Source organism: Sorex fumeus, unplaced genomic scaffold (genome assembly GCF_029834395.1).
Source record: "Sorex fumeus unplaced genomic scaffold, SorFum_2.1 ptg000155l, whole genome shotgun sequence".
Classification (NCBI taxonomy): Eukaryota; Metazoa; Chordata; class Mammalia; order Eulipotyphla; family Soricidae; genus Sorex; species Sorex fumeus.
Window position 1 is genome coordinate 3,341,905 of NW_026606212.1, and position 26,304 is coordinate 3,368,208.

A 26,304-nucleotide genomic window follows, 5' to 3' on the forward strand; every position below is an offset into this window, starting at 1 on the left:
GTGTGCTGCATCTTGGCTGCGGGCACGGGAAACCTCATGATGAAACCCAGCTGAGTGCACAAGCTTGTTTTTGTTGTTGTTGTTGTTTGTTTTGCTTTTTGGGTCACACCCAGCCATGCTCAGGGGTTCCTCCTGGCCCTGCACTCAGGAATCACCCCTGGCGGTGCTCAGGGGACCATATGGGATGCGGGGAATCGAACCCGGGTCGGCCGCATGCAAGGCAGACGCCCTCCCCGCTGTGCTGTCGCTCCAGCCCCACAAGCGCTTGTTTGTGTGAGCGCAAGCGTCGCTGAGAGCTGAACACGGTCCGTGGGTTGCATCTGCGGGTTGTGCCTGTGCCCGTTTCCCAGCTGGAATACCTGCTACGTTCATCGCTGGGGACAATGCCGCCGGGAGAGCAGGGAGGTGCTGGCTCTTAGAGTGTGTACGAGTCTACTATGATCTCCTGAGCAGGAGGAGTTCTTCCAGGCTGGGGTTGCAGCTCAGAGCAGGACGCAAGTCAGGCATGTATGACGCCTGGGTACATGCACTCACACACACGTACACACACGGCACACACACGCATGCATGCACATCGTGCACATGCATGCACGTGTACGTGAATGCATGCAGGTGCACACATGCATTCACTCACACATGCACCCACACATGCACACAAGTTCACACACACGCACACCCATGCACACACACGGACACACACACAGAAGATTTGTGAAGCGAAATCCATACAACTCCACATCTCTTGGAATGATTTCTGTTTTGTTTTAATTTGGGGCCACACCTGGTGCTCAGGGGTTACTCCAGCCTCTGCTGTCAGAAATTGCTCCTGGTGGGGTTCAGGGGACCATATAGGATGCCGGGGATGAAACCCGGATCGGCCACGTGCAAGGCACATGCCCTACCTGCTGGACTATTGTTCCAGCCGGGGGGATGATTTTTAAAAAGCTGGCAGCATCAGCAGTCAGCACAGACACAGAGCAACTGGAAGTGGCTCATCTGAGATTCAAACCTGCCTAAGAAGCCAGGTTGGGGTTGGACGTGGTCAAACCTGCTTACTGCCCCGCTCAGCCATCCTGAACCCATGCACTGACTCAGGCCAAGCGGAAGCTGAGAGCCGTCCAAAAGCCTGCACAGGGAGCTGGGGAGGCAGGACGGCAGGAGAGGGTGCTGGCCTTGCACGTAGGCTGGCTGCCTAAGTCCCTGGGACCACACACGGTCCCCTGAGCACCACCAAGAGTAACTCCTGAGCACAGAGCCAGCAACAACCTCAACTATTAGCACCGTGAGGTGTTATCCAAAGTCCCGCAAGATATGATTTGAAATTTTTTCTTTTGGGGGCACATCCGATGATGCTCAGGGCTTATTCCTGGCTCTGCACTCAGGAATTACTCCTGAAGATACTTGGGAGATCATATGGGATGCTGGGGATCAAACCCAGATTGGCTGCGTGCAAGGCAAACACCTTCCCTGCTGTAGTACCAGTCCGGCCCCTGAATTATTACTTCTAAACTTACACACACACACACACACACACACACACACACACACACACACACACAGAGCAGATTTTGGAAATTTCCCAGAACTGGAATCACAATGGGAGAAGGAACGTACAAATTACAGCGCACAAGTCGTGTAGTCAGTGATGAAGAATGGGCTGACTGGCCCATACCACCTCACGAACGCGCTGCCACACCCACAGAACTGGATGTGAGGCAAATTAATTGCACTTGATGCAAATTAGGTCTTGATCAGTGTTTTCACATCCAGAAACACTTTGCCCGAGTTTCTTGGAACGCCCTCTCAATGGATGTGGAAAGCTGGTGTGTGCGACTGCATGAAAGCGTTTAGAGACAGATCTAGCTTCCGCCCTACTTCCTCTCCTCATGATGTTCTGACAAAGCGCTGAGGAGGCTTCTGGCACCGGAGGAACTACAGCTAATTTTTGGAAACACAGCTCGCGGGGACCTGAGAAGTAATCTGGGGTTAAGCTTGTGGCCACCCCCAGTTTAATCCCGGGCTCCACTGGGAGCAACCCCAGAGCACTGTGGCGGGAGTAGCTCCCAACTCCTGCCAGGTGTGACTCTAAAAAAATAGTGTTAGTCAGGTGGAGGCAAACAAACAGAGCCCAGGCCTTGCAGAGCTAAGTCCCAGCTCTGCATCATCAGGTCTGAATAAATGATCATCAGAGAGAACACGGGAGGGGGATCCCAGGGCCCCTTATGCTGCGCCCCCCCCCCCCGAGAAATAACTCAATAAGAAAACAGATTTCTTTCCTTTTAGAAAGGCATTAAAACCTCCCCACCCAGCCCCCTCTGGAGCGGATAGATTCGGGCTCTGCCAGGCACTGGAATGTTGTGTTGGTGGTTGCCCAGACAACCGAGGTCTGCGTGCCGAGCCTCGCTGCCACGGGAGCAGGGAGAAAGCTGTGCCTCCCTCCAGCAGAGCCCCCCGGGGGCCCCCTAGATCTGTGCAAAACCCCAGCTGGTGGGGAAGAAGGAGAAGCAGAGCCCCGAGCATGGCGACGCCCTGGGAGGGCAACTTCCGACTGGCACGGCGGGAGAAGCTGCCCCGGTGCGTGGCCGGCGTGGCCCGGAGGGCGGGGGGGAAGGAAGACCCGTTGGGACCCTGCCTGACCAGAGGCAGCTCCTGGAGGGGGCGGGGGACTTCCTGCACCCACGTCATAGATGGAGGGACTGAGGCTCAGAGAGACGCCGCAGCCAGGCTAGCTCAGGCAGTGTGGGTCCCTGGCCAGCTCTGCAGCCCCAGCCGCTGGGAGGCGTTGAATGTGGCTGACCTAGGTCTGATTTGTGGGTCTTGTCCTGGGATTTCTTCTCTGCTCAGTCCAGGTCCCATCCCCACTCCCACCCCTGAGTTCTATAGTTCGGGGGCAGGGGAGGGGGAAGAGTCCCAGTGAGGAGTTGGGGGGCCCTGATGCTCTTTTATTTTTCTTTTTGGGTCACACCTAGCAATGCTCAGGGGTTTCTCCGGGCTTTGCACTCAGGAATCACCCCTGGCGGTGCTCGGGGGACCATCTGAGATGCCGGGGATCGAACTTGGGCTGGCTGTGTGTAAGGCAAACGCCCTTCCTGCTGTACTATCATCACTCCGGCCTCAGCCCTGACTCTTTTTTGGCGAGGGCCACCCCCGACTGCTCAGGGGTTCCTCCTGGCTCTGCACTCAAGAATCATTCCTGGCGGTGCTCCGGGGACTATATGGGATCCGGGAATCAAACCTGGGTTGGGCGTGTGCAAGGCAAATGCCCTCCCGCTGTGCTATCGCTCCAGCCCCAAGGCAGACCCTGACTCTTGACGGACACTGTCTCCTTGAGTCCCCACAGGAGGGCCCCAAGGCCAGCTGGGGACCGTTCACCCCCTGTGCTGAGCCTCCTGGAGAAGAAGCAGGAGGTGGAAGATGCAGATCGGGGCCTGCAGGATCAGAAGAAGGTGAGGCCCACCGGGACTTCAGGGGCCCCCAGACATAGGTGCTGGGAGAGAGAGGCCCACCAGGTCAGAGACAGGCCGATTCGCTGCTCTCGACTTGGTCTCTCCTTCTGTGAGACGGGGGTTAGATGAGAGACAGAGTTCCACCACGACCCCTGATGCAGGGCCTTGCAATCTAGGGGGCTTAGAAGATGCCAAGGCTCAGGTGGAGCTGCCCAGAGCAGGGACCCAGAGGAAGCCCACCCCTCTACCTGGGGTGGTCAGGAAGGACTTCCCGGAGGAAGCGAGGTCCTAACTGGAGGGCAGGTCAGCTTTCCCAGCCAAGGCGGGACAGGGCAAGGAGGGAGAAATGGACGTACCCGCATAAACAAAACCTGAGCACCCGCATAAACAGACTGGAAGGCAAGGAAGATAGCGGTGATGTGTTGGGAAGCCAGAGGGTACCAGGAGGCCCAGTGGCAGGGCGGGGAATTGGCGAGCAGGAGCTCTGGGAATCAGGGTCGGAGGGGGTGAGGGGCAGGGAACGAGCTAAGCAGAAGTCCCTGGACAAGACCAGGTCAAAGAGTTTCTAAGGGAACCGGAGCTATAGCACAGCGGGTTGGGCATTTGCCTTGCACACGGCCAAGCCAGGTTCGATCCTCGGCATCCCATATGGTCCCCTGAGCACTGCCAGGAGTTAATTCCTCAGTGCAAAGCCAGGAGTAAACCCTGAGCATTGCTGGGTGTGACCCAAAAGGAAAAAAAAAAAAAGAAGAGCTAGTAAGAGTGGACGGGAAGGTGCTGGGTGAACTGAAGGCCAGTGTCTGTCCCTGCAGGCATTCCAGGCGACCATGGCCGCCCTGAGGCAGCGCTGGCAGGAGCTGGCTCGGAAGGAGCAGGCGCTGAAGGGGTCCTTCGTGTGCTTTGACAAGTTCTTGCAGGTACCTGGAAGTCGCCCAGGCCGTGGATGACCTGCCTGGACAATTCACACCTAACGGCTTCAGGGAAAGTTTCAAAAAGTTCACAAGTACCAAAGGGGTTGGCGGGGGATAGGCAGGCACTCACTGAGTCTCAGGACTGAGTCTTAGAAGTTCGGGTTTGGAGAGGCTGGCATGATAGTACAGTGGGTAGGGCGCTTGTCTTGCACACCGCCAACCCGGGTTCCATCCCAGGAGTGATTCCTGAGCGCAGAGCCAGGAGCAAGCCCTGAGCATCGTCACGTGTGGCCCAAGAACCAAAAAAATTCCAAGTTGGGGTTTGGAGGGGTGGGTGGAGAGGAGCGAGGTGTCCCTGAGCCTGCGGCCCCTGGCGGGTGGGAGTGTTGGGTGTGTCCCGGGTGGTCGCTTCTCTCCGTGCCCAGGACGCCGAGGCCCGGCGCAGCCGCACCCTGCGGAGGGCGGCCGAGGAGCGGCGCCGCGCCCAGCGCCAGGAGGCCGAGGCGCAGCGGCTGCGGGCCCAGCTGGCCGGGCTGCAGGAGGAGCGCGCGCGGCTGCGGCGCCGGCTGCAGCGCCTGGAGCCCTGCGCGCGCCTGCTGGGCCGGGTGCTGGAGCAGCGGCCCGAGGTGAGCGCCCCGCGCAGGGAACCGGGCAGGGTCGCGGCCTGCGCGCAGGCTGCGTGCCACGGACGGGCTCTGCTCTGTTGGGGAAACTGAGGCTGCCTCCGGGACGCGGACCGGGGAGATGCGGGCACACAATAAATAAGCTGATTGAAACAGTGGACCAATAGGGACTGGAGCTAGGCTTGCCGGGGAGGAGAAGGGCGGGAGGAAGTTCCCTGTCGACAGGGGCTGTCTGCACGACGCCCCCATTTCACAGTGGGGCTGACTGCGGCGGAGGAGCCGAGGGCCAAGGGTCTTGGGGAGGGCAGAGACGGCATCTCCGGAGAGTGCCCCCCAAGTCTCCGACCACGCGGCGACCCCCTCCCAGTTCCAGGAGGTCTCCGAGCTGGTGGCGCGCTACGGCTGCCTGGCCGACACGCTGGCAGAGTTGCAGCTCACGGAGCGCCAGCAGGGCGCCCGGCTGGAGGAGGCGCGCGCGGGGCTGAAGCGGCTCCGGGAAGCGGAGCAGGACGAGCTGCTGCGGCAGGGCCAGCGGCGAGCGGAGCTGCTGGAGCGCCTGGAGGCGGCCCGGGAGGAGACGCTGCGCCGGGTACGCCCCGCCCACCGAGACGGCGCCCCGCCCAGTCCCCGCCCACCGAGACGGCGCCCCGCCCAGTCCCCGCCCACCGAGACGGCGCCCCGCCCAGTCCCCGCCCGCCGAGACATAGCCCCGCCCAGACCCCGCCCGCCGAGACCTCGTCCCGCCCACAGATATCCCGCCCCGCCCAGTCCCCACCCCACAAAACACACTGCCCACCATGTCCGCGCCCTCCAGAGACCACACCTCGCCCCAGACCCCGCCCAGCCCACCGATAGCATGCCCCGCCCCACAGGGCCCCACCCACCGAAGTTCCTCCCCGCCAACGGGCCACACGCCCCGCCCACCGAACCCACGCCCGCTCCATCGCTCAGCCGAGCCCCGCCCACCGAGACCACACCTCGCCCCGCCCACGGGGACCAGGCCTGGTTCAGGCTCCGCCCACCAAGGACACACCCACCCACCGAGACCACGCCCAAAGGCCCCGCCCATCGAGTTTACGCCCCGCCCCCTTGCCGGGGTCTCGGGAATTCACCCAGAGTTGCTCACCCGAGAGAGGTGACTGCGCCCCGCCCCAGGGATTTCCGGCACCGGAAGGCACCTTTGGGCACTGATCAGAACTTGGCGCCTGTTCTGAGTCCTCGGGAGTGCTTCTGCACACCTGACTGGCAGGTGGACGGGTCTGGACACCTCCTGCACACTAATCCGGAAGCGGGGTGTCCTCCAGGAATCCCAGTGGGTCCAGATCCAGAACACGGCGTCTGAGAAGACGCTGCTTCTGGGCCGCACCCGGATGTCAGTGCTCAACATGTTCCAGCTGGTGTGCCAGCACCGGAAGCAGCCTCCGATCCTGGACATCTGTGACACGGAGGGGCAGCTGGAGCAGGTGAGCCCTCTCTTGACGTCATCCCGCCCACCAAACCCAGGGACACTCCAGCTGCGGGAGATCCTGCCTTCTGTGGGTTGACCCTCGCCCCCAGGGTCTGGACTCCATTGCTGCTCGGGGGCAGGCACCCTGCTTGGGAGTCCTGGACTGGCCTCAGCCCTGACTGGCATCTGCTAAGTGGCCGGCGGAAGAGGCTCTCCTGAGGGCCAGGGTGAGTGCTGGCCGCCCCCATGTGTCTGGTCTTGCTCCTTGATCAAGCACAAGTTGACAGGTATTTTGTTTTGGGGCCACACCCAGAAGTCCTCAAGGGTCACTCCTGGCTCTGTGCTCAGGGCCAGGGGTCACTCTTGGCAGTGCTCTGAGGACTGTTTGGGGTGCTGGGGATAGAACCCAGGTTGGCAGCGCGCAGGGCAATCATCCTACCTGCTGTACTATCTTCTGGGGCCCCAAGTGGCAAGTACTGATAAGGATCCAGTAGGTGGAGGGTCCTTGTAATAACCTCTGACCCCACGGACAGGCCTGGCTTCCTTCCGAAGGGCAGGCGGTGGTCCCTGATCATGGCCCTGCTCAGTGACCCTGTGAGCCAGGCTCACTGTGCTTCAGGCTCCAGAGGGGGCTGGACTTGTGACAGTCCTGTAGCTTCAGTGGCCCCTTTCAGAAGCAGAGACAAAGGGAGATTCCCCCCCCCCCCCCACACACACACCCCACCAATCCACTCCCCTCCTGCATGCAACAGTCATGATTCCACCCAGTGCCAGGAAATGGGCCCCTGGAGCCCCAGTGTGGCTGCAGACCCTGAGACCGTGGATGACTCTAGAAGGACACAGGATAGTACCCTTTGATAGAAGCTATTAGATGAGCCTCCTGAGGTGCTGCAGGGGGCAACTCAGCCAGTAGCTGCCCCCTCCTATCTGGGACTCACTCCCCACTGCCCAGAGACAGCTGTTCCGCCTCACTGCGCTGTGGGTTTCCCACGACCCCCGATGCCCAAGGTTTGCGTGCTTGGCAGTGGACCCATGAGGCATTCAAGTTCATGTCAATATTCAGTTAATTCAAACAAAATAGGGAAGGCCCCCCACAGTGAGGACGCGAATAGGTCCTCCACCGGGGAGTGACGGATCCAATTAGGAGGAAACTAAACACGCCGGACCGGGGAGTGGAGAGGCTGGTCTGATTCAGAGGCCTTGAGGGGCTGGAGACTGTTTGGTGAGAGGCCTGGACACGCTGTCCTGGGAACCCGTATTTTTGTTGCCTTTTAAGCGGGTTTCCTAGCCCCCCAGGAGCTGGGGTGCAGGGGCAGGGAGGCGACTGGCCTGCGGTTCCCACAGGTGAGGCTGTTCATCTTGGACCTCGGCGCCACACTGCGCGGCCTTCACCAGGCTGAGCCTGCGACCCCCACCGCCCCGCATTGACCACGGTGAGTGTGGACAGGGGCCCCAGAGAGGGGGTACCATGTGGACGTGAGGCTGGGAGGCTGCCGGGGTCTGTGTGAGGGCCATCAAGGGCAGTGGAACTGTGAACGTAATGGGTCCAGCGTGCCACCTGTCTCCCACCCCAGCGGACTATCTGCGTTTCTTGAGTGTTGTGGTTCGCCCTGGGGACCCTGGGAGCGAAAATTACCCGGGTGCAGTTCAGACCCGTACTTGCTCCAGGCCGACCTGTGCTCAGGAAACATGGGGGGCCCTGATCTCACACCCACCCCGGCCCCAGCCCTCCTGGCAGCGGGGTCGACGTCCCCAGGGACTGCAGGTGCTTGGAAGCAAGCCCAGCACCGTGACTTCCGGAGGGCAAGAAGATGAATAGTAGTGGTGAGGGGGCCACGTGGCAGATCCTCCCGTGGCACCCGCTGCCACACCCCCCCACTGTGCACTGTGCCAAGTGATGGAGCAGAACCAGGGAGGTGGGTTCTGGGTTCAGGCATGTGTCACGTGTGAGCCCCCCTTCTCCTCTGTAGGAAGGAGTGTGGAAGCCACCCTCAAGGGGCCTGTGGGTCACGTGGGACTCCCTCACACGGTGCCCATCACCGGCAACTAAGATGGGTCGAGACACTGCCCAGCCCCTCGAAGCCCTAGTTGGAGAGTGCACTCGGGGGACAGGAGGTGTGACTGATAAGGTTTATTAAAAAGACTCCATCGGGCCTTAGACATTCGGGGCTCAGACCGGGTGGGCAACGACCTCAGAACCCCAAACATCGGGAAGCAGCAGCAAATCACCAACTCGGGTCGTGGCCTGCCTGGCACACTCCCATGCATCCTTCAAGACCCTGCTCAAATGCTCCCATCTCTGCAGACTGTCTCTGACCGGCTGTGCAGTGTTGCTTGCCAAGGACAAAGGTCCTGCAGGGCGCACTTCAGGAGGTCCAGCCGCCTCCCTCACATCTTCTTCCTCATCTTGCCCTTCTTGTTGAAGGGGCCGCCCCGGCCGAAGGCGCCCTTCTTCAGCTCCTGCACCCGGCGGCAGTTGCGGGCCGAGAGCTGCTTGAGGCCTCCGCGCTGCAGGAAGCGCATCTTCTGCGCGCGGCGTCGTTGTTTCAGGATCTGCTGCTTGGTCTTCAGCTCGGAACGCACGCGGCCGGCAGGGGGCCCTGGGGTGCGGGGCTGAGAGGCACCTGCCGGGATGGGAGCGGGGTCAAGCCTTGGGCATGATGCCTGAGTCTCCTCCTCCCTGCAGCCTGGCTGGGTTCACAGCGCCAGCCCCAACAGCTGCACACAGTAGGTGCTTAATAAAGCCCAGGCAGCCCAGAGCAGTGGTCAGCACATGGGGCCGAGAGCCGGAAGATAAGCTGCGGCCTCTCGGACCCTGGGCCAGTCACTGACTTCTCATTCTGTTTGCCCGCCCCCTGACTGAGTGATGGACCTCCCGTGCCAGCCCTAACGGCCTGGCCACCAGCAGGCCCACCCAGGAGTGACTGTGAGGGTCACGTCACTCAGTGTGGTTTGATGAGCACCTCCTCTGAGGCTGGCCCTGGGTACCTGAGCACCAGAGAGATCAGTTCCCGTCCCACGGGCCAGTCAGCTCCGGTCAGCAGCAAGCAGGAGGGGAAGGCCCTGTCCTGCCTGCCATCCCTGGGCTGGACAGCATTTCCTGCCTGCCCTGTGCACCGTGGCCCCCCTTCCATGCTCCCCTCCCCACCCTCAGCAAGTGACTTTGTCTGTCTGGCACAGCTGGTCATTAAGGCGGCCCCAGTGTGTCCACGGCAGCCTGAGTGACGGGTCCACTACCCCCGGCAAGGACAGCACAGGACACACAGCTGCTGTCCCCGCTGCCCTCGCCAGCAGCCCGGGGCAAACCAGGAGAATCTGTGAGCACATGTGTGTGTGAACTCGTGTGCATGGTGTGCATCATGTCTGAGAGCCGACGCAGAGGGGCAGAGGCAGGAAGTGATCAGAGGGGAGATACAGGAGGGTGGGACAGGGCCAGCGTGAGAGGTGGGAAACAGACCCAGAGAGAGCGGCCTGGAAAGTGTCGAAAACGCAAACACGCAGAGAAAACCCCAACGGAGCAAATGGGGGTGAAGCCGACACACAGGGCCCGGATGGGTCTCGGTGGGAGAGAGGCCAGGAGGGTGAAGGGGCGGAGCCAGGAGGGCGGAGGGGCGGGGTCAGGAGGCAGAGAGGCGGGGTCAGAAGGGCAGAGCCAGGGGTGGGGGGGTCAGGGGCGGAGAGGCGGGGTCAGGGGTGGAGCCAGAAGGGTGGAGGGGTGGGGCCAGGAGGCAGAAAGGCGGAGCCAGGAGGGTGGAGGGGCGGGGCCAGGAGGCAGAGAGGCGGGGCCAGGAGGATGGAGGGATGGGGTCAGGAGGGCAGAGGGACGTGGCTGGACGAGTGAGCGGAATGGAGCAGAGTGGGGCGAGGGCAGGCAAGGGACAGGTTGCTGGACAGACTCAGCCACAGAAGAGGCAGCAACCAGCCCCGCAGAGGGGGGACCAGCACACTGGGGCAGGGTATGCGCCAGTGGCTGGGTGCCCCGGGCCATCCCTGACCATAGACTGGGCAGTCAGTTTCCCCCCGAAGGTGCTCAGCGTCCAGCCTGTCCCGACACCCCTCCCTGGCTGCATGCTCAGCTGCGGCACCCCACAGGCAGAGGGACTGGGGTGAGGACCCGGTCACCTGCAGGTCCTGCAGGTCCTCCGAAGACCAAAGGCCCCGCTCGCTTTCTGGGCGGGCTCTGGGGGAAGCCCGGGGGCGGCTCTCACCTTGGCCTCGGCCCCGCCTTCCTCCCCTGTGCTCGGGGGCTCGCCGGTCAGAGGGTCCTTCGTCCTCCGAGTCCCGGTCATCGATCTTCTGCTTCTGCTTCCACTTCTGGTAGCTAGGACACTGTGTCAAGGAAGCTGCGCACGGCTGGAGAAATCAGGCCAGGGCCCTGGTCCCCACCTCAGCAGACAGGGCCATCCGATGGGGATGGGGGGCGCTGTGAGATGGGAGGGGAGGCTGCTCCCGCCCCCCACCCCCAGCCTGCCTGTGGCCACGCCCACCCAGGCCCCGGCCCCGCCTCCAAGGATCCAGGTCTCTCTTGTAGGAACTGCTGATGTAGCGCCCACTCTCCGTTTTGATTTTCTTCTTGTCTTCCTGTCCCGTCTGTCCCACAAAGCGCTTCTTCTTGCGGTCCCTGCAGGGCATGGGGTTGGGTTGCCATGGAGGGAGATGGCCTGGGCAGGCGGGTCCCCCCCCACCCCCCACACCATGACGCTCTGACCCGTTTGGATCAGGCGCGCCCCCACCTGCCGGGTGAAGCCCTTCCAGGGAGGGAGGGGTCCAGTCCCGCCGGCCCTCTCCGGGGGAAAGCCACGGCGCTCCACCGATGGCACGAGGCCCAGACTGTGGGCACCCGGGACCCCCGGCCACACGCGGGCAGGACCATGGGGGGGGGCAAAGGCCCTGCTCTCGGGGGCACAGGGGCCACGGGCAGACAGGAAGAGCCCCACGCACCCACTCACCATTTGAGCTGCTGCCGGCCGCGGGTGAGGTTCTGGGCTTCGTCCCCCATTAGGTCCAGGACGGCGCCGGCCGCCTGCTGCTCGAAGGCACCACCGTCCCCACCGACGCTCAGGCTGCAGGGGGCAGGAGAGGTGAGGGGGCTGTGGTCCCCCGCCGCCCCCACAGCCAGGCCAGCCGCTCACCCCCGCTCGCTGTCGAAGTCCTTGGGTCTGTAGGGCACGTAGAACTGCGGGTCCCGCGGCTGCGCCTCCCCCCGCCGCCTCTTGGCTCTGCCGCCGGGTCCCGGCTGCCACCTCTTCCGGCCCACCACCTCGGTGAAGACGTCCTGAGAGACCCAGGGCCAGCGTCACACCGCTGCCTGGGAGCCCACCAACCCCGCAGCACGAGCAGACGCAGGACAGACAGCGCCGGTGTGGGGCAGACGCCACGGGCCGCACGTGACACCCAGTCCCGGGCTCTTGGCTCAGGCTGGACTCACCCACAGGAAACACAGGGGCGGGGGGGAGGGGGACACACACACCAAACCCAGGACACCCCATGGACGGAGGGAGCGGGTGGGAGCACCCCAAAGCAGCCCAGCGATGTGCTCGGCCACGTCTGCCTGTCTCGGACCTCGAGGGACAGACGCAGATGCTGACATGAGCCACCGCGGGGCTGGATCCACCCACGCCTGAACCCGCCTGCCAAGGGGCTTTCCTAAGGCCACACAGCGGCCACGCAGCCAGGCCCACCAGGGAGCCCTGGCACGCGGACAGGCAGTGACCGCTCAGACCCCGATTTCGGTTCTCGGTCCTGCCGGCTCTGGTCCTGGCTGGCACTAGGGTGGGGGGGGCCTCGTCCCCACTCTGCAGGCAAGGAGACTGAGACCCCAGGGGAGAGCCCCCAGGACAGCCCCACCCCCAGCCCTCCCGGCCTTCAGGGTCCCTGGGCCGCACCTCCACGCTCGGACCACCCTCCTCTTCCTCTCCTTCCTCCTCCTCCCGCGGCTGCGGCTGTTCCTCCCGTGCTGCCGGGCCCACGGGCGCCTCCCGCCGCCGCTGCTCCCGCTGCCGCGCCTGCAGGTCCCGCTGGAAGCTGGCGATGGCCCCGCAGTGCCGCTGCCGCTTGGCGCGCATGACCTCGCCGCCCGGGTCACGGCTGGAGGCGCCGATCTCGAAGATGGTCTGTGTGTGGGGGCGAGGGTCACCTCTGGGCCCTCCACTCCGCTCTGGGCCCTCCACTCCGCGGGGTGGAGGACACTCATCTGCCCTCCCAGGGGTGACCAGAGTGGGCTCCCACTGTCCAGGGGCCGGAGCGATCGTGCAGCAGGGAGGGCGTTTGCCCTGCATGCGGCCAACCTGGGTTCGATTCCCAACATCCCACGGGGTCCCCCGAGCCCATCAGGGTGACCAGGAGTGCGGTGAGCCAGGAGTAAGCCCTGAGCATCACCAGGTATGACCCCAAAAACCAAAACTTGAAACCCAACAGCCCAGGCCCGGTGGCCAGGCCAAGCTGGGCTTCCAGTCCGCGCCACCATCATGGCCCCAGGACCCTGCATCCTGCCACTCCCCAGGGCTGCCTTCTCGAGCCTTCCAGAGCCCTCCGGCTTCCCAAGCTTCTCCAAGCTGGGCTCGGGCACCGGCGAGTTGCTCTGTCTTGGGGACGGCCACTTACCGCCCGCGCCCGGTAGCCCCGGATCCTGTCCACCAGCTGCTGGCGCTGCAGCTCCTGCTCCTCGCAGCGTGAGCCTGCGGGCAGGGGCGTTGAGCGAGGCCAGGCCCCCCCCCAGCCCCTTGCCCCGCCCCCCATCAGCGCCCCGCCCGCCCGGGGGACGGGGACTCACTGAAGAGCGGGTGCAGGCCCAGCCCGGCCACGTCCAGCTCCTTGGCCCTCTTGATGGACTCTGGCGAGGGCGCGGGCCGCGAGCGCACGTACTGCTGCTGCGCGTTGCCGGCCACGCGGCCCAGGCCCTGCAGCTCCTGCGAGGCCTCCAGCGCGGTCCGCAGGCCGCCGTCCTCGTCGTCCACCACAGTCTGCGGCACCCGGCCCAGCACGCCGTCTGCGCCCCCCGCTGTGGGATGGCCCCCGAGCCCTGGTCAGCACCACAGCAGCCGTGTTGGGTGATTCCCGCCGTCCCGGGCAGGGCGGGCCTCGGGACCCTGCCAGCCTGGGGCAGATGTCTGGGTACGACCTGGGGGGCCGAGGGACCCGCAGCCGGTTCTCCTGGGGGCCCGGCCACACAGTCCCGCCCTCCCCGGGGCCTCGGGTCACTGGCAGAGGGAGGCCTGTGGGAAAAACCCTTTGCCGGGCTGCAGACTGACGGACAGACAGACCCTGCACAGACAGACATGCAGATGCTATATGGATGGACACACGGACCCCACATGCACAACAGACACATGGACCCTGCATAGATGGATACACAGATCCTGCATGACAGACAGGCAGACCCTGCATGGACGGACACACACACACACACAGGATGGATGTGCAAAGCCTGCCCCGACAGACACACACACAAAGACAGACAGACACGCGGACCCTGCCTGCAGGACCTGGCTGAGGCCGTCCTGCCCGAGCTGGGGAGTCCTGTGGACGCGCCCCTCTCCCTCCCTGCACCCCCCCAGCACCCAGGGCCTGGGCGGGTCACACAAATTTGGAAAGGGGGGCCACTCTTAACAGGAGCCCCACCTTCCGGGGCCCCTCCCCCACCCGACCACTCCCCCAGGCAGCAGGACCTGCAGGTGAAAGGCCAGTTAAAGCGCAGGATCTTCCTGGGATCGAGCCCCCCTGGCAGCCCACGGCCCACTCACCCGAGGGCGCGTCCCCGGGGCAGGCGAGGCTGAGGGCGCGGCCCAGGAACAGGTGCAGGTCCAGCAGGTAGGGGAGCTCGTCAGGGGCCACCAGAGAGTAGGCAGTGCCGCTCCGGCCGGCCCGGGCCACGCGGCCTGTGGGGAGGACAGTGAGCTGGACCCAGTGCCCGGCATGCTGGCCGAGCGGCCTCTCCTGTCAAAGTCCACCACCCCCGCCACCCCCCCGCCCCCTTCTGCAGGCCGAAGCCCGCGCGGAGCCACGGCAAGGCAGGACAGGACACCGGCACTCGCAGGGGCCAGGCTCACCCACGCGGTGCAGGAAGAGCTTGCCCTTGGCGGGGAAGCTGTAGTTGACCACGTTGTCCAGCAGCGGGATGTCCAGGCCCCGGGCCGCCAGGTCGGTGACAAGGAGCACAGAGCACTTGCTGTGTGTGAACTTGGCGAGGTTGATCTTGCGGGCTGTCTGGTCCAGGGCGCTGTAAATGTGGGTGCAGCTCACCCCCTGGGTCGTCAGCAGCTGCCGGAGTGGAGGGGAGGGGGCACGAGTGAGAAGGTGAGGGCAGGGGGACAGCTGATGGGGAGGCCCAGGGCCCTGGGGTCCACACCCACGTGAAACCCAGCTGGCTGGGGCCGGGGGGGGGGGGGGGGTGGAGGGGGGTGTGGTTTTACCTCCCACCTCTGCAGAACACCTGGTACCAGAAGGCCTGGCAGGGGTGCCCAGACCCTGCCTCAGCCCTAACCGCCCTCCCAGGCTGGCCTGCAGCTCAGGGGGCCCCGGGGTCCAAGCAGACCCAGAACACACACAGGGAGCCCAGAGGGGCCGGCAGCCTGGGCCTGCAGCTGTGCGAGGCAGTGCCAGGGCGGAAGGAGACTCGGGGACTCGTGTCAGGGACGCCAGGGCTGGGCGGGCTGCTGAGAAGAGGCCCCCGGGGGTCCAGGCCTGGCTGCATCCGCCTGCTCATGCCCAGCGTGTGTGTGTGTGAGATCTGTCATGTCCGGTGGGGAGCAGCCGGGCAAACCCATGGAAAGCGGGGTGGGGGGGTGCTGGCTAGGACCCTTCAAATGTCGCCCCCAATGCAGGGGGAGCCCCTGGGAGCTCGAGGTGCTGCTTCTGGCTTCAGTATCTGCTTGAGATTTTTACCATTTACTTCTTTGGTGGGTGGAGGCACACCTGGGGGTGCTCAGGGAGCACTCTCTGTGGCATGCAAGGGAGCAGGGGTTGCCAGCAGCGGGAACTGGACCTCCCCGTGCAAAGCACCCACTGAGCCCACAGAACTCTCTGCCCAGCGCCTGGCTCTTTCGTTATTTACTCATCTCAAAATATTTTCAGAAAAACCGGGCTTGTGTACTGCGGGCGTGTGCCGCCCTCTGGTGGCCGCACGTGGACCTGCGGCTCCGCGCCTGCCTTGCAGGTGGGGGGGGAGGGGGCCTCACCTCGCTGAGGTACTCCGCATGGTGCTTGGTGGCCACGAAGACCACCGTCTGGTCCTGGGGCCGTAGCACGCTGCGCAGCAGGTGCAGGAGCACGGCGGCCTTGGCGTCCTCGCGCACCAGGAAGAAGGAGGTCTGTGGGGAGAGGGGTCATGCGTGGCGGCTTGGGGGGCCCCGGTCACTGCAGCGGCCAGGAGGGGCTGGGTCAGGCCTCACCTTGAGTTGTTCGTTGAGCTTGGAGTCCACGTCCAGCCGGATGAGCACAGGCTCCGTGAGGCCTGCAAAAGGGGTGGTGGGGGTGTGGGTCTGAGAGGAGGCAGCCCCCAGGCACCCAACAGAAACCCTCCCCCGGGGACTGCGGCCCCCCCAGGACCACTGACCTGCGCGGGCGAACTCCACCAGCAGCTTGGGCAGCGTGGCGGAGAAGAGCACCGTCTGCTGGCCCCCGGGCAGGCGCCCGATGATTTCCTGCAGCTGCTCTGCAAAGCCCATTTCGAAGAGCCTGGGGGTGGGGGGCAGGTCAGGGCCAGCGGGGCCTCGCTCCCCGAGAGCCTGAGTCCCCCGCAATCGGCTCACCTCCTCCCGGCTGGCGAACCCCCCAGGCAGAGGGAGAGGCCGCTGGAGAGGGAGGGAGACCCGGATACCCTCTGGGTGCTAAGCCCTGGCCCAAGGGGTCCACGGATATCAGCCCTGGAGATGGGCGGGTGCCTCTCCCACCCCCACTTTCCCTGGATGGCCACCAAACCTCAGGGCCGCCCAGAGGTTGGGGGCAGGGGAATAAGGCCAGAGCAACAGCCCGGTGCAGAGGGTGTATGTCTTGCACGTGGCAACCCAGGCAACCCCGGCATCCAATAGGGTCCCCTGAGCAACACCCAGAAGAATTCCTGAGCATCGCCAGATGAGATCCAAAAAGCCAAAAATACAGAAAAAAGAAAAAAAAAAAACAAAAAACAAAAACCCAGATTTGGGGAAAGTGGGTGGAGCCATCAAGGCCCCGCCCACCGCAGGGAACCAAGCGTTCAGGGTCTGTTTTTTTTTTCTGTTTGGAGGCCACACCCGGCAGTGCTCAGGGCTCATTCCTGGCTCAGTGCTCAAGGGACCCTGGGGGGGGGGGGGGGGGGCCGGAGCTGGAACCTGAGCAAGTTCTCTGCCAGCAGTCCCCTGAGCGTCCTCTCGCTGTCCCTGACAGCAGCTACCGAAGGAACGCTACAGGAGGGGCTGCGGGCAGGCTGGCGCCGGGCACCGTGGGGCCCGGGCTCGGGGAAGCCAAACCCCACCAGGCCGATCAGGGGCCAGTCTGGTGCCCACCTGCCCGCCAGCGCCCTGGCAGCCTCACCTGTCCGCCTCGTCGAACACCACGTACTCCACACTCTGCAGCTTGAGGTTCATCTCCACGGCCACGTGCACCAGGCGCCCGGGGGTGGCGATGATTCTGGAAGGGGGGCGTGGCCGGGTCACTCCAGGCCAGCGCCAGGGCCGCCGGCAGGTGACGCCACCCCCCTCCTGCAGCCCCCCCAGCTCACATGTCCGGGTTCTCATGGAGCGCCGCAAACTGGTCTTCCATCCTAGGGAGAGGAGACAGTGGCGGGCACACGTGGCCTTGGGGCCCCCTCCCACCCCACACCCGCAGCTGAGGGACCAGGCTGCCCTGAGAGGGAGGATGGACTCGCGGCGCCACCTAGTGCCCATCCTGGAACTGCAGGCAGCGTGCACAGGCCAGGCTGGGCAGAGGCTGGGGCACAGGCCCCTACCCCGGCTGTCCTCTGGATCACCCTGGGGACAGCTGCAGGGGCCAGAATTCAGGGCATCCGCTGGGGCGTGACCAGGGCCCGAAGGAACCCACGGTCTCGCCTCTAGCCTGGAACGGCCCCTGAGCACTGCAGGGTAGGGCAGCTGGGGGGAGGGGGAGGGGCCTGGCCAGGGTGGGACATGCCGGGGTCTCTCCCTCCTGCCGGGAGGAGAGGCTGGGCCAGCCTGAGGGTGCAGGCCCAGGGCTGGTCTCTTACCTGTCCCCACCGAGGATCAGGGCGGTCTTGAGGCCTGTGAACTTGCCCAGCTGTGGGGGACAGCGGGAGAGGCCTCAGCCACGGCTCCCCCTACACCCCCTCCCCGGCCCCGGCCCCCCTCACCTCTTTGGTGAATTTCATGGTCTGCAGCGCCAGCTCGCGGGTGGGCGAGAGGACCAGGGCGCGGGCCCCGCTCTGGGCGCTGTGGGCCTTGAGCCGCTCGAACAGGGGGATGAGGAAGCAGGCCGTCTTGCCGCTGCCCGTCCGGGCCATGGCCACCACGTCCTTGCCGTCCAGGATGACGGGGATGGTCTGCAGGGGAGGGAGGGAGGGAGGGGGCGCTGGGGAGGGGAAAGGGCCGCCCAGCCCGGACCCCTGGCCGGAGGGACGAGCTGCTGGCGACCCTCCCCGGGGCAGGGCTCGGAGCCTGGCCCCGCTGTGTCCCCCCCGAGCACAGGGCTGGGAGAGTCCCCGAGCCCTGCGCGGGGGCGTCAGAAGAGAGCCAGAGAAGCAGCGTCTCCCCTCGCGCCGTGCCAGTACCTTCCTCTGGATGGGTGTCGGCACCTTGTAGCCCTTCTTCATGATGCCCTTGAACACGGGGTAGCTCAGGCCTGGGGAGACACAGGCTGGCTGGGGCTGGGGGCGCCCCTGAGCCCCCCACCGCGAGTGGGGCAGACGGCGGCCCTCTGCCCGAGGCACACGGCAAAGGTGGCAGCAACGTGCCCTGACCCACGTCCCTCCCTTCTCTCCGGGGCCCAAGTGCAGGCTGGCCGGGTCAGGGACAGACGCCGGCTCCTGGGCTGGACACGGCCCCCGTGGACACAGCCCTCTCCCGCTCCAGGAGCCGCTTCACGAGAGCAAGCGTGTGGCTGTCCCTCCCCACCCCCCGCCCACCCCAACCCTCTGCCACAGCCCCACACGCCTCTCAGCGACTGTCCATTCCCGACTATCTATGCCCGCTCCTGCCCCATGTCACCCCGTGCCCTTCACTTCCTGTCCTGTCAGGTCCCAGGGGCGGGGGACCAGCCGTGCGGGCGTGGGACCCCGGGCCCAGTTCACCCACCCATGGACTGGAAGCCCCCAGACTTCTTCTTCTTCTTGTTCTGGGCCCGCACCATCTCCCGCGTGTCCGGCTCCACGTCCGAGGTGCACTCCGAGGAGGGGAAGGAGGGCAGGGGCCGCCCGGGGCCCGGCTGCGGGAGGAAGGCCTGGGTCACTCCGGGACACGGGTCTCCTGGCTGACCGCGGCCAGGCTCCCCAGAGGCCAGCAGGCGCTGCCCCCAGACCGCCAGGTCTCAGCCCAGCCGAGCCCCGGGCCTGCATCTCCTGCAGCCTGCATCGGCACAGCTGGAACGGCGTGACGAGGGCCTTGCCCTGTGGGCCAGGGGAGGACCAGAGGAGCCGGAAGGCACCGCCATTTCGGCTCCCATCACCGTCATCCTCATCATGGTGGGGACACCCCATCACCTCCACCCCCATCATCCCCATCACCTCCACCCCCATCATCCCCATCACCTCCACCCCCATCATCCCCATCATCCCCATCACCTTCATCCCCATCACCACCAGCAACGCCATCCTCCTCATCATCAGCACCAGCGCTGCTACCCGGCTCTACCCCACGCGAAAAGCGAGGCCTTTCCAAACCGTCATGGCCCCGCCCCGGCCCCCACCCCCTTTCCTTTCGTTTCCTCTTCCTTTTGTTGTGGTGGTGCTGGGGTACCAAACCCGGGGCCTCGGAAATGAAAGGCAAGGGCTCGACTACTAAGCCACACCCCCAGACCCCATCTCCTTTCTGACACATTCCCCCCCCCCCCCAAAACTCTGGGCTCTCTTGGTCCTCCGCTCCCCTTGGTCCTCTCCTCTGTAGAACTGACGGATAAATCCCAACACCTCCTCCGGGGAGCTCTCCCAGGCTGCAGGCCATGCCTTGCCACCAGAAGTGCCATTTAGGAAGCAGTGAGTTGCAGAGACAGCTAAAGCAGGCCGCACTGGCTGAACGGCAGGTGCTGCTGGGAGCTCCCTATCCACCCACTGACCCCCGCGGCACCCTGTGAAACAGGTAAGATGGTTGGTTTGTTTGTTTGTTTGTTTGTGGGCTGACTCCTGGCTCTGCACTCAGGGATCACGCCTGGAGGTGCTCGGGGGACCATATGGGATGCCGGGGATGGAACCCGGGTCAACCTGGGTCAGCCACAAGCAAGGCAAGGGCCCTGCCCACTGTGCTACCCTTCCGGCCCCCAAGTGGGTCATGTTTGTGTCCACTTTACAGAGGAGAAAGGGGAGGGGAGGTGACCTGTGCCAGGTTACAGTGCTGGCCCTCAGAGATCAGAGCCAGGAGCCTGGCTGGGTCCCCCGGCCCTTCGGGGACAGCCAGGCGGCTGACATGGGCACCCACCTCCACTCTCCACGCACATTTTTTTGTTTTTGTTTTTGAGCACTGGCTGTGCATCAGTTTGTTGGTTTGGGGGACGGTCCCAGCTGTGCTCAGGGCTGACAGCTGACTCCTCCCTCGGGGATCACTCTTGGCAGTGCCCAGGGAAACATATGGGACTCCAGCGACCACAGCTGGGAGGACTGGACCGAGGTGGAAAGGCAAACGCTTTGGCCCGAGCACTTTTCATATTTAAAAAGACTGGGGGGTGGGGGGCTGGAGCGACAGCACAGCGGGTAGGGCGTTTGCCTTGCATACAGCCGACCCGGGTTCGATTCCCAGCATCCCATATGGTCTCCTGAGCACCGCCAGGAGTAATTCCTGAGTGCATGAACCAGGAGCAACCCCTGAGCATCGCCCGGTGGGACCCCCCCCCAAAAAAAAGACTGGGGGGGGCGGTTGGGGAAAACCAAGCCAGAGAAAACGGTGACCCCGGATGGCCCCACCAGGCCGAAAACAGTCGCTCTGGCCCTTAGGGGGGAAAGTTTGCCAGTCCGGCTCGGGAGGCGTAAAACGAGTGGCCGCTGGAGGCCGGCGGCCTGTGGGGGAGGCGCTGGCAGCATGGGCCGAGAGGACGGGACAGGCGCGGTCACTCAATCCCGGCACCCCTCCCGGAGGAGGGGGCGTCTCCGAAGCCGCACGGCCAGTGGGGGCTGGGCCAGCGCAGGGCCCCGGGTCCGAGCCCGGCACGGGGTGGCCCCGCGGGGGCTTGCGCCCACGGCGCCTCCTCCCTCGACTCGCCGGGCGCCCGGGGGGCCGGCGGGGGGCGTCCCCGTGCCGGCTCGGCGAACCACGTGGCCGGGGCGGCCGGCCCGCAGCTTCCGCAGGGCCCCCCAAACTCTCAAAGTCGCTCCTCCAGCGCCCACACTTCCCATTGGCCGGACGCGCCCTGCGCCCGCCCCCGGGACTCGAGGCGGCCAATGAGGGGCGCGCGGACCCTCGCCCGCCCGCGCCCGGCGCCCGGCTCCGGGGGTGGGTCCCGGGGCGCCCCCCGTCCCCGGGCCGACCCGGCGGCCCCGCCGGCGGCCTCTGCCCCGGCCCGGCCCGCGGCGGCCACGCGGACCCCCGCGGCGCCGCGCCCCCACCTTCTGGGCCCGGGCGTCATCTCCCGCCTGGACCTCGAACTCGCCGTCCTCCGAGTCGCTGCCCTGGGCCGGGGGGGCCGCGCCCCGGCGCCGCCGCTGCCCCTTCTTCTTCCGCCACTGGGCCATGGGCGCTGGCCGGCGAGGAGCGGCCGCCGCGCGCGTGCCGGCCGCCATGCGGGCCGGGCCGGGGCAGGGCCGGGGCGGCGCCCGCGGGGTCCATCCGCGCGGGGGGCGCCGGCGGCGATCGGGGGGCGCCCCGGGGCCGCGCGCGCCGCGGAAGCCCGGCCGGCGCGCGCACCCTAGCCGGCCCGCACGCTCGCGCCGCGCCCACCCCGGGGGCCGCCCCGAGTGTGGGGTCTGGGCGCGGCGGGCGAGGCCCGGGCGCGGCGCGACCCCCGCGGGCGCGAATGGTTCGGGCCGCGGCGGCGGTGGGCGGGGCCGGGGCCAGGCGGCGGCGGTGGGCGGGGCCGCGGCGGCGGTAGGCGGGGCCGGGCGGCGGCGGCGGCGGTGGGCGGGGCCGGCGGCGGTGGGCGGGACCGGCGGCGGTGAGCGGGGCCGGGGCCAGGCGGCGGCTCGGGCACCCACGGGCGCAGGGCGCTGGCGCTCCCGGGGCCGGCGGCCCAGGTGGGCCTCGCTGCGGTGGGCTCGGGGACGGGGCCGCTGGGCCTGCCAGGCTGGGTGCGGGCACGGGGGCGGCGGCGCTTCTGAGTCTGTGTCCCCCGCCCCGTTCCAGAGCCGCTGGAGGAGGTGTGGCCTGCAGGCCCAGGCCACCTAATGCAGGATGGACGCTCGGTGGCGGGACTGTCGCGTGAACGCGACGATGCCCCTGCGGCCCTCGGCACGAGGTAGGCGGGGCTCGCCCCTGGCTGTCTGGTCTGCGCCCTTCCCCCGCCCCTCTCCACCCCCCCCACCTCCCCCCACAGGACTCGGCGACCCACTTCCCCGCCTCCCATCTCTGTTTTCTGGTTGGTTTCCAGATGGACCCAGCTCTCATCTCTCCTTCACCCGGGGAACAGTCTGTAAATATTTATTGTGCACTCAGGGTATGCTGGGAATGCAAATGGATTCATTAAATATTTGCCGGTGGCGCCCCACTCTCTCTCCCCAGTGGAGGGAGGGCAGCTAAGAAACACTCATCCAAGTTTCTAGAGGGCCTGGCTGGAGCCGTGGTACAGCAGGTGGAGGGGGTGGCTGTCGTTTGCTGGCCTGGATTCCATCCCCAGCACTCCCTGGGGTCTCCCGAGCCCACCAGGAGTGATCCCTGAGTGCAGAGCCAGGAGTAAGCCCTGTGTGCCCCCAAAACAAAAGTTTCTAAAGGGCCACGGTGGGCGGCGAGTCCCCTCTGGGGGAGCACAGCTGTGAGTGAGGACCATGATACTTTTGCCCTTGGTGGGACCTTGAGCCCGTGCCAGCCTTGAGCACTTCTAACGTGTAACTGACCCTGTCCTGTGCCCCTGACCCATTTTCACAGCGAGCCCCGGAGGCAGGGCCTGGTGGGCACAGCCCCCCTACTGTTGATGGAGACCTCGGTCAGCATGAAGACTCCAGTGGGATGAAGGCTCTGCACCCGCTACCGCGGGCCCGGTCAAAGGCCAGAGCATCCTATGTGGACGAGACGCTGTTTGGAAGCCCAGGCGGGTCCCGGCCCACCCCACCAGACTTTGACCCACCCTGGGTACAAAAAGCCCCTCGAAGTACAAAAGGGAGCCTGGAGGCAGCAGGTGGCGCCAATGGGAGCTGCGCACCCCCCTCCTCCAGGGGCAGCACACCCACCCTCACCCCTAGGAAGAAGAACAAGTACAGGTAAGTGGATGGGGTGGTGCTGTGCAGCTGCTGTGTGCCCTTGGGCAAGTGCCTTGACCTATCTGAGTCTCGGTATCCTAGTGTGAAAATAAAGCAGGACCAATGTTCCTTACCTGTGGGATTGTGAAGAGGATGCAGTGAGATGATTTTTTTTTTCTAATGGATTTTTGGTGATGCTTAGGCTCAGAGTTACTCCTGGTGGTGCTCAGGGGACCATGTGAGATGCCAGGGATCGAACCCGGGTCGATTACATACAAGGCAAGTGCCCAGCCAGCTATTCTATCACTGCATACCCCCCTTTTTTTACTTTTTGGGTCACACCCACAATGCTCAGGGGTGACTCCTGGCTCTGCACTCAGGAATTACTCCTGGCAGTGCTCTGGGGACCATAGGGAATGCTGGGGATCGAACCCCAGTCGGCCACATGCAAGGCAAACCCCCTCCCCAATAGACTCCCGCCCCTTGTAAAGAGACTTGCTGCCTTTCCACAAACCAGCTAGAAAAGTCGGTGGTGGTTTGCTAACACAGATTGGTCTCTTAAGGGCGAAGAAACAAAATACCCCAGCCTGGGAGAAGTCCAGAGCAGACTGTTTGCTCAGGGCTCTGAAGTCCAAGGCCACGTTGCTAGCAGGGTCCTTTTCTCCAAGCTTGAAGTGGCACCTCGCTGGCCTGGCGAGACCTCGCCCTGAGCGTGTCCAGATGGGGCCGGCCCCGCCAGTCTCCCTCCTGTATGGGCACCAGTTCGCCTGGACCTGGGCCCCACCCTCATGACCTCGTTTAACCCAAATCTCTTCCTTACAATTCCGCACTTGGAGCACTGGGAAACAGTTCCCTTCCGAACCCCGGGCTGGCTGGACCTAGGATCCATTCTGCCCTGGGAACAGAGCCTGTTAAATGAGCTCTGTTAAATCACCCCGCGGTGGAGGGCGACGCGACAAGGGCCCGCGGGAAGAGCCACAGCACAGCAGACGGCCTGGCTGACCTGCAGGTGGTGGTGGCAGCCCGTCCCCGGGCCCTAGCCAGGCACCCGGCCCAGAGGCCAGAGCAAACTCGTGGTTTAGCCAAGGTCACAGAGCAGCGACAGCGTTTCCTCCAAACGGGAAGGGTCAGGTCCTAGGGAAAGGGTCGCTGGTTGGTGCAGACTAGACTGAGGTTTATTTGAATTAAGTTTATTTAACTGCAGGACACAATGTATCAAAAGTGAAGTTGCCTCCGCACGCAGCCCCTTCCGGCCCAGGCGGCCTCTCATTGGACAGAACGGGTCACGCGGCTCCCCCAGAGCCAATCACGTCGGCCAGCAGGGTGGGATATGCAAATTGACCTGGCCTGGAATGCAAATTGGCTGCTTGGCGGCCTGGCGTCTGGGTGCTGGCGGTGGGGGACAGGATGGAAATGGGGCGGTGGCGCGTGGAAGGGTGTGGCTGCCTTCGTCCCGCGGGTGTCTGGCGAGCGGCGGGGTGCAGGGTCCGAGGTTCTAGGGCTCACTGCCTTTCTCCTCCTCTGTCAGGCTCATCGGCCACACCCCGTCTTACTGCGACGAGTCTCTGTTTGGCTCCCGCCCTGGGGACACTCGCTGCAACACCCCGTGGCTGGCCAAGGGGGACACCGCGAAGCTCCACGCCCTCTGCTGGACTCCCCCAGCCACGCCGCCCCGGGGCGGCCACCCGCCCCGCCCCAGGGGGACCCCACTGCGCGCCGTTCACCCACCCACGACGACCAAGACAGAGCCGAGGGCGTCGACGGACTCTCCGGGGGTGCCAGCGCCCAGGCTGGGCTCTCCCCAGCCCCCGCGGAGGGGCCGTTCCCACTCTCTCACCCACCTGAATGTCCCCAGCTCCGGGCAGACACCCTGGGCATCCCCCCAAAATGGGCCTGCGGGTCCCCGGCCTTTTCCGCGGGGGGTGACCATCCAGAGTGCCCTGGTGACTCCCCGGGCTCGCTCAGCCAGCGTCTCAGTGCCCACCGCCCCCCGTCGAGGTGGGACCACCCAGAACCAGAAACCTCCTTGGAAATGAGGTCTGAGTCCTGCTCCCGTGGGCTCTGGTGGGGGCCAGACATCAGGGGGGCTGTGCCCCTTCTGCTGACAATCTCTCTATGCAGCTGCTTCCCCCCCTCATGGATTTGGGGGTACCCAGACTTGTCTCAGGCACAAGTTGTATCAGAGTCAGCCAAGGGGCACGCCTCAGGGGCACAACCCACTCCATTCTGCGGCTGTGGCCAAGGGTGGACGAGTGGCCAGGAGCTGATGGCCCAGGAAGCCCCAGGCTCCCCCCTGTGGACCCCACTTCCGGCCCTGAGGCATTTCCCGCTGATCCATGTGTATTTCTCTTCAGGTATTAAATAGATCCACTGGGGCCGGAGCCATAGCACAGCGTGTAGAGCGTTTGCCTTTCAGGCAGCCCACCTGGTTTCGATCCCCGGCATCCCAGATGGTCCTCCGAGCACCAGGGAGAGTAATTCCTCAATGCAGAGCCAGGAATACCCCTGAGTGTCGCCAGGTGTGACCCAAAAGACAAATAAAAATAAATATATCCAAGCACTGTAGCACCCCAGGTTCTACCGATTGTGGTGGTTGTGTAGCTACTGAGGCCCCTGCTGTGACAGGTAGGGGCAGGGGCCTTGACCCACACATCCACGTGCCCTCTGTGCTGTTCAGGGACACAGCCTCCTGCACCTGCTGTGTCTAGTGGGGACCCCTGGCCTGTGGGCCTGACCCCCGGTTGCAGGTTGGAAAGCGGATCAGTTTCCCAGCTTCTAAACAAAAGAGACCAGCCCTTTGCCAGGTGGGGCACAAGCCATAGCTGGAGGCATCCACGCACAGTGGGGGTCTGCGGGGTCACCTGTCTCCAGGACAGAGGCTCATCAGCGTGGCCCCCCACCCGAAGCCAGCACCCCAGGGTAAAAAAAAAAAAGCTTTCTGGGGACTGGAGAGATGGCACAGCATGTAGGGCGTTTGCCTTGCACGTGGCCAACCCGGGTTCGATTCCCAGCATCCCATACGGTTCCCTGAGCACTGCCAGGAGTAACTCCTGAGTGCAGAACCAGGAGTAACCCCTGTGCATCGCTGGGTGTGACCCAAAAAGAAAAAAAAGAAAGAAAGAAAGGAGCTTTCTGGGTTGAGCGTAGTTGAACTGGCTTTTAATTGTTGTATTTCTTTTGGGGCGGGTGTATTTTGTGTCACACCTGGTAGTGTCAGGGGTTACTCCTGGCCCCGTGGGAATCACTCCTGGTGGGGCTCAGGGCGGCTCTATGGGGTGCCAGGGAGCTAATGCCGGTAAACCACGTACAAGGCAAGTGCCCTCCCCGCAGTCCTACGTTCCCAGCCGCCTCCCACCCCCCGCACGTGCTTGATAATTCTGAAAGATGGCTAAAGCAC

The 26,304-nt window shown here is 64.8% G+C and overlaps 3 protein-coding genes across 4 annotated transcripts; 2 read left to right on the forward strand and 1 right to left on the reverse strand.

The window, feature by feature from the left end:
• Positions 1-2,499: 2,499 nt before the first annotated feature.
• Positions 2,500-7,875, forward strand: CFAP73 (cilia and flagella associated protein 73). Its single transcript, XM_056107248.1, has 7 exons — positions 2,500-2,574; positions 3,341-3,446; positions 4,259-4,363; positions 4,783-4,983; positions 5,348-5,569; positions 6,285-6,443; positions 7,772-7,875. Exons 1-7 carry the CDS (start codon positions 2,519-2,521, stop codon positions 7,853-7,855), a joined length of 933 nt encoding a protein of 310 aa, XP_055963223.1. The 5' UTR covers positions 2,500-2,518; the 3' UTR covers positions 7,856-7,875.
• Positions 7,876-8,543: 668 nt separating this feature from the next.
• On the reverse strand, positions 8,544-21,319 carry DDX54 (DEAD-box helicase 54). Of its 2 annotated transcripts, none has more exons than XM_056107243.1 (20): positions 21,126-21,319; positions 18,670-18,799; positions 18,147-18,217; positions 17,730-17,918; positions 17,607-17,656; positions 17,124-17,165; positions 16,937-17,032; positions 15,981-16,102; positions 15,817-15,878; positions 15,604-15,735; positions 14,476-14,686; positions 14,170-14,304; positions 13,200-13,427; positions 13,031-13,104; positions 12,319-12,540; positions 11,560-11,702; positions 11,377-11,490; positions 10,944-11,048; positions 10,636-10,748; positions 8,544-9,051 (listed from the first exon to the last, which is right to left on the reverse strand). In XM_056107243.1, the coding sequence occupies exons 1-20, from the start codon at positions 21,297-21,299 to the stop codon at positions 8,816-8,818; spliced, it is 2,649 nt and encodes an 882-aa protein (XP_055963218.1). In that variant the 5' UTR covers positions 21,300-21,319; the 3' UTR covers positions 8,544-8,815. The 2 variants fall into 2 exon arrangements, with proteins under 2 accessions (XP_055963218.1, XP_055963216.1); XM_056107241.1 differs by having other exon boundaries at positions 12,313-12,540.
• Positions 21,320-21,735: 416 nt separating this feature from the next.
• RITA1 (RBPJ interacting and tubulin associated 1) lies at positions 21,736-25,527 on the forward strand. The gene is made up of 3 exons (XM_056107249.1): positions 21,736-21,970; positions 22,597-22,928; positions 24,436-25,527. The coding sequence occupies exons 2-3, from the start codon at positions 22,678-22,680 to the stop codon at positions 24,941-24,943; spliced, it is 759 nt and encodes a 252-aa protein (XP_055963224.1). The 5' UTR covers positions 21,736-21,970; positions 22,597-22,677; the 3' UTR covers positions 24,944-25,527.
• The last annotated feature ends 777 nt before the right edge of the window (positions 25,528-26,304 follow it).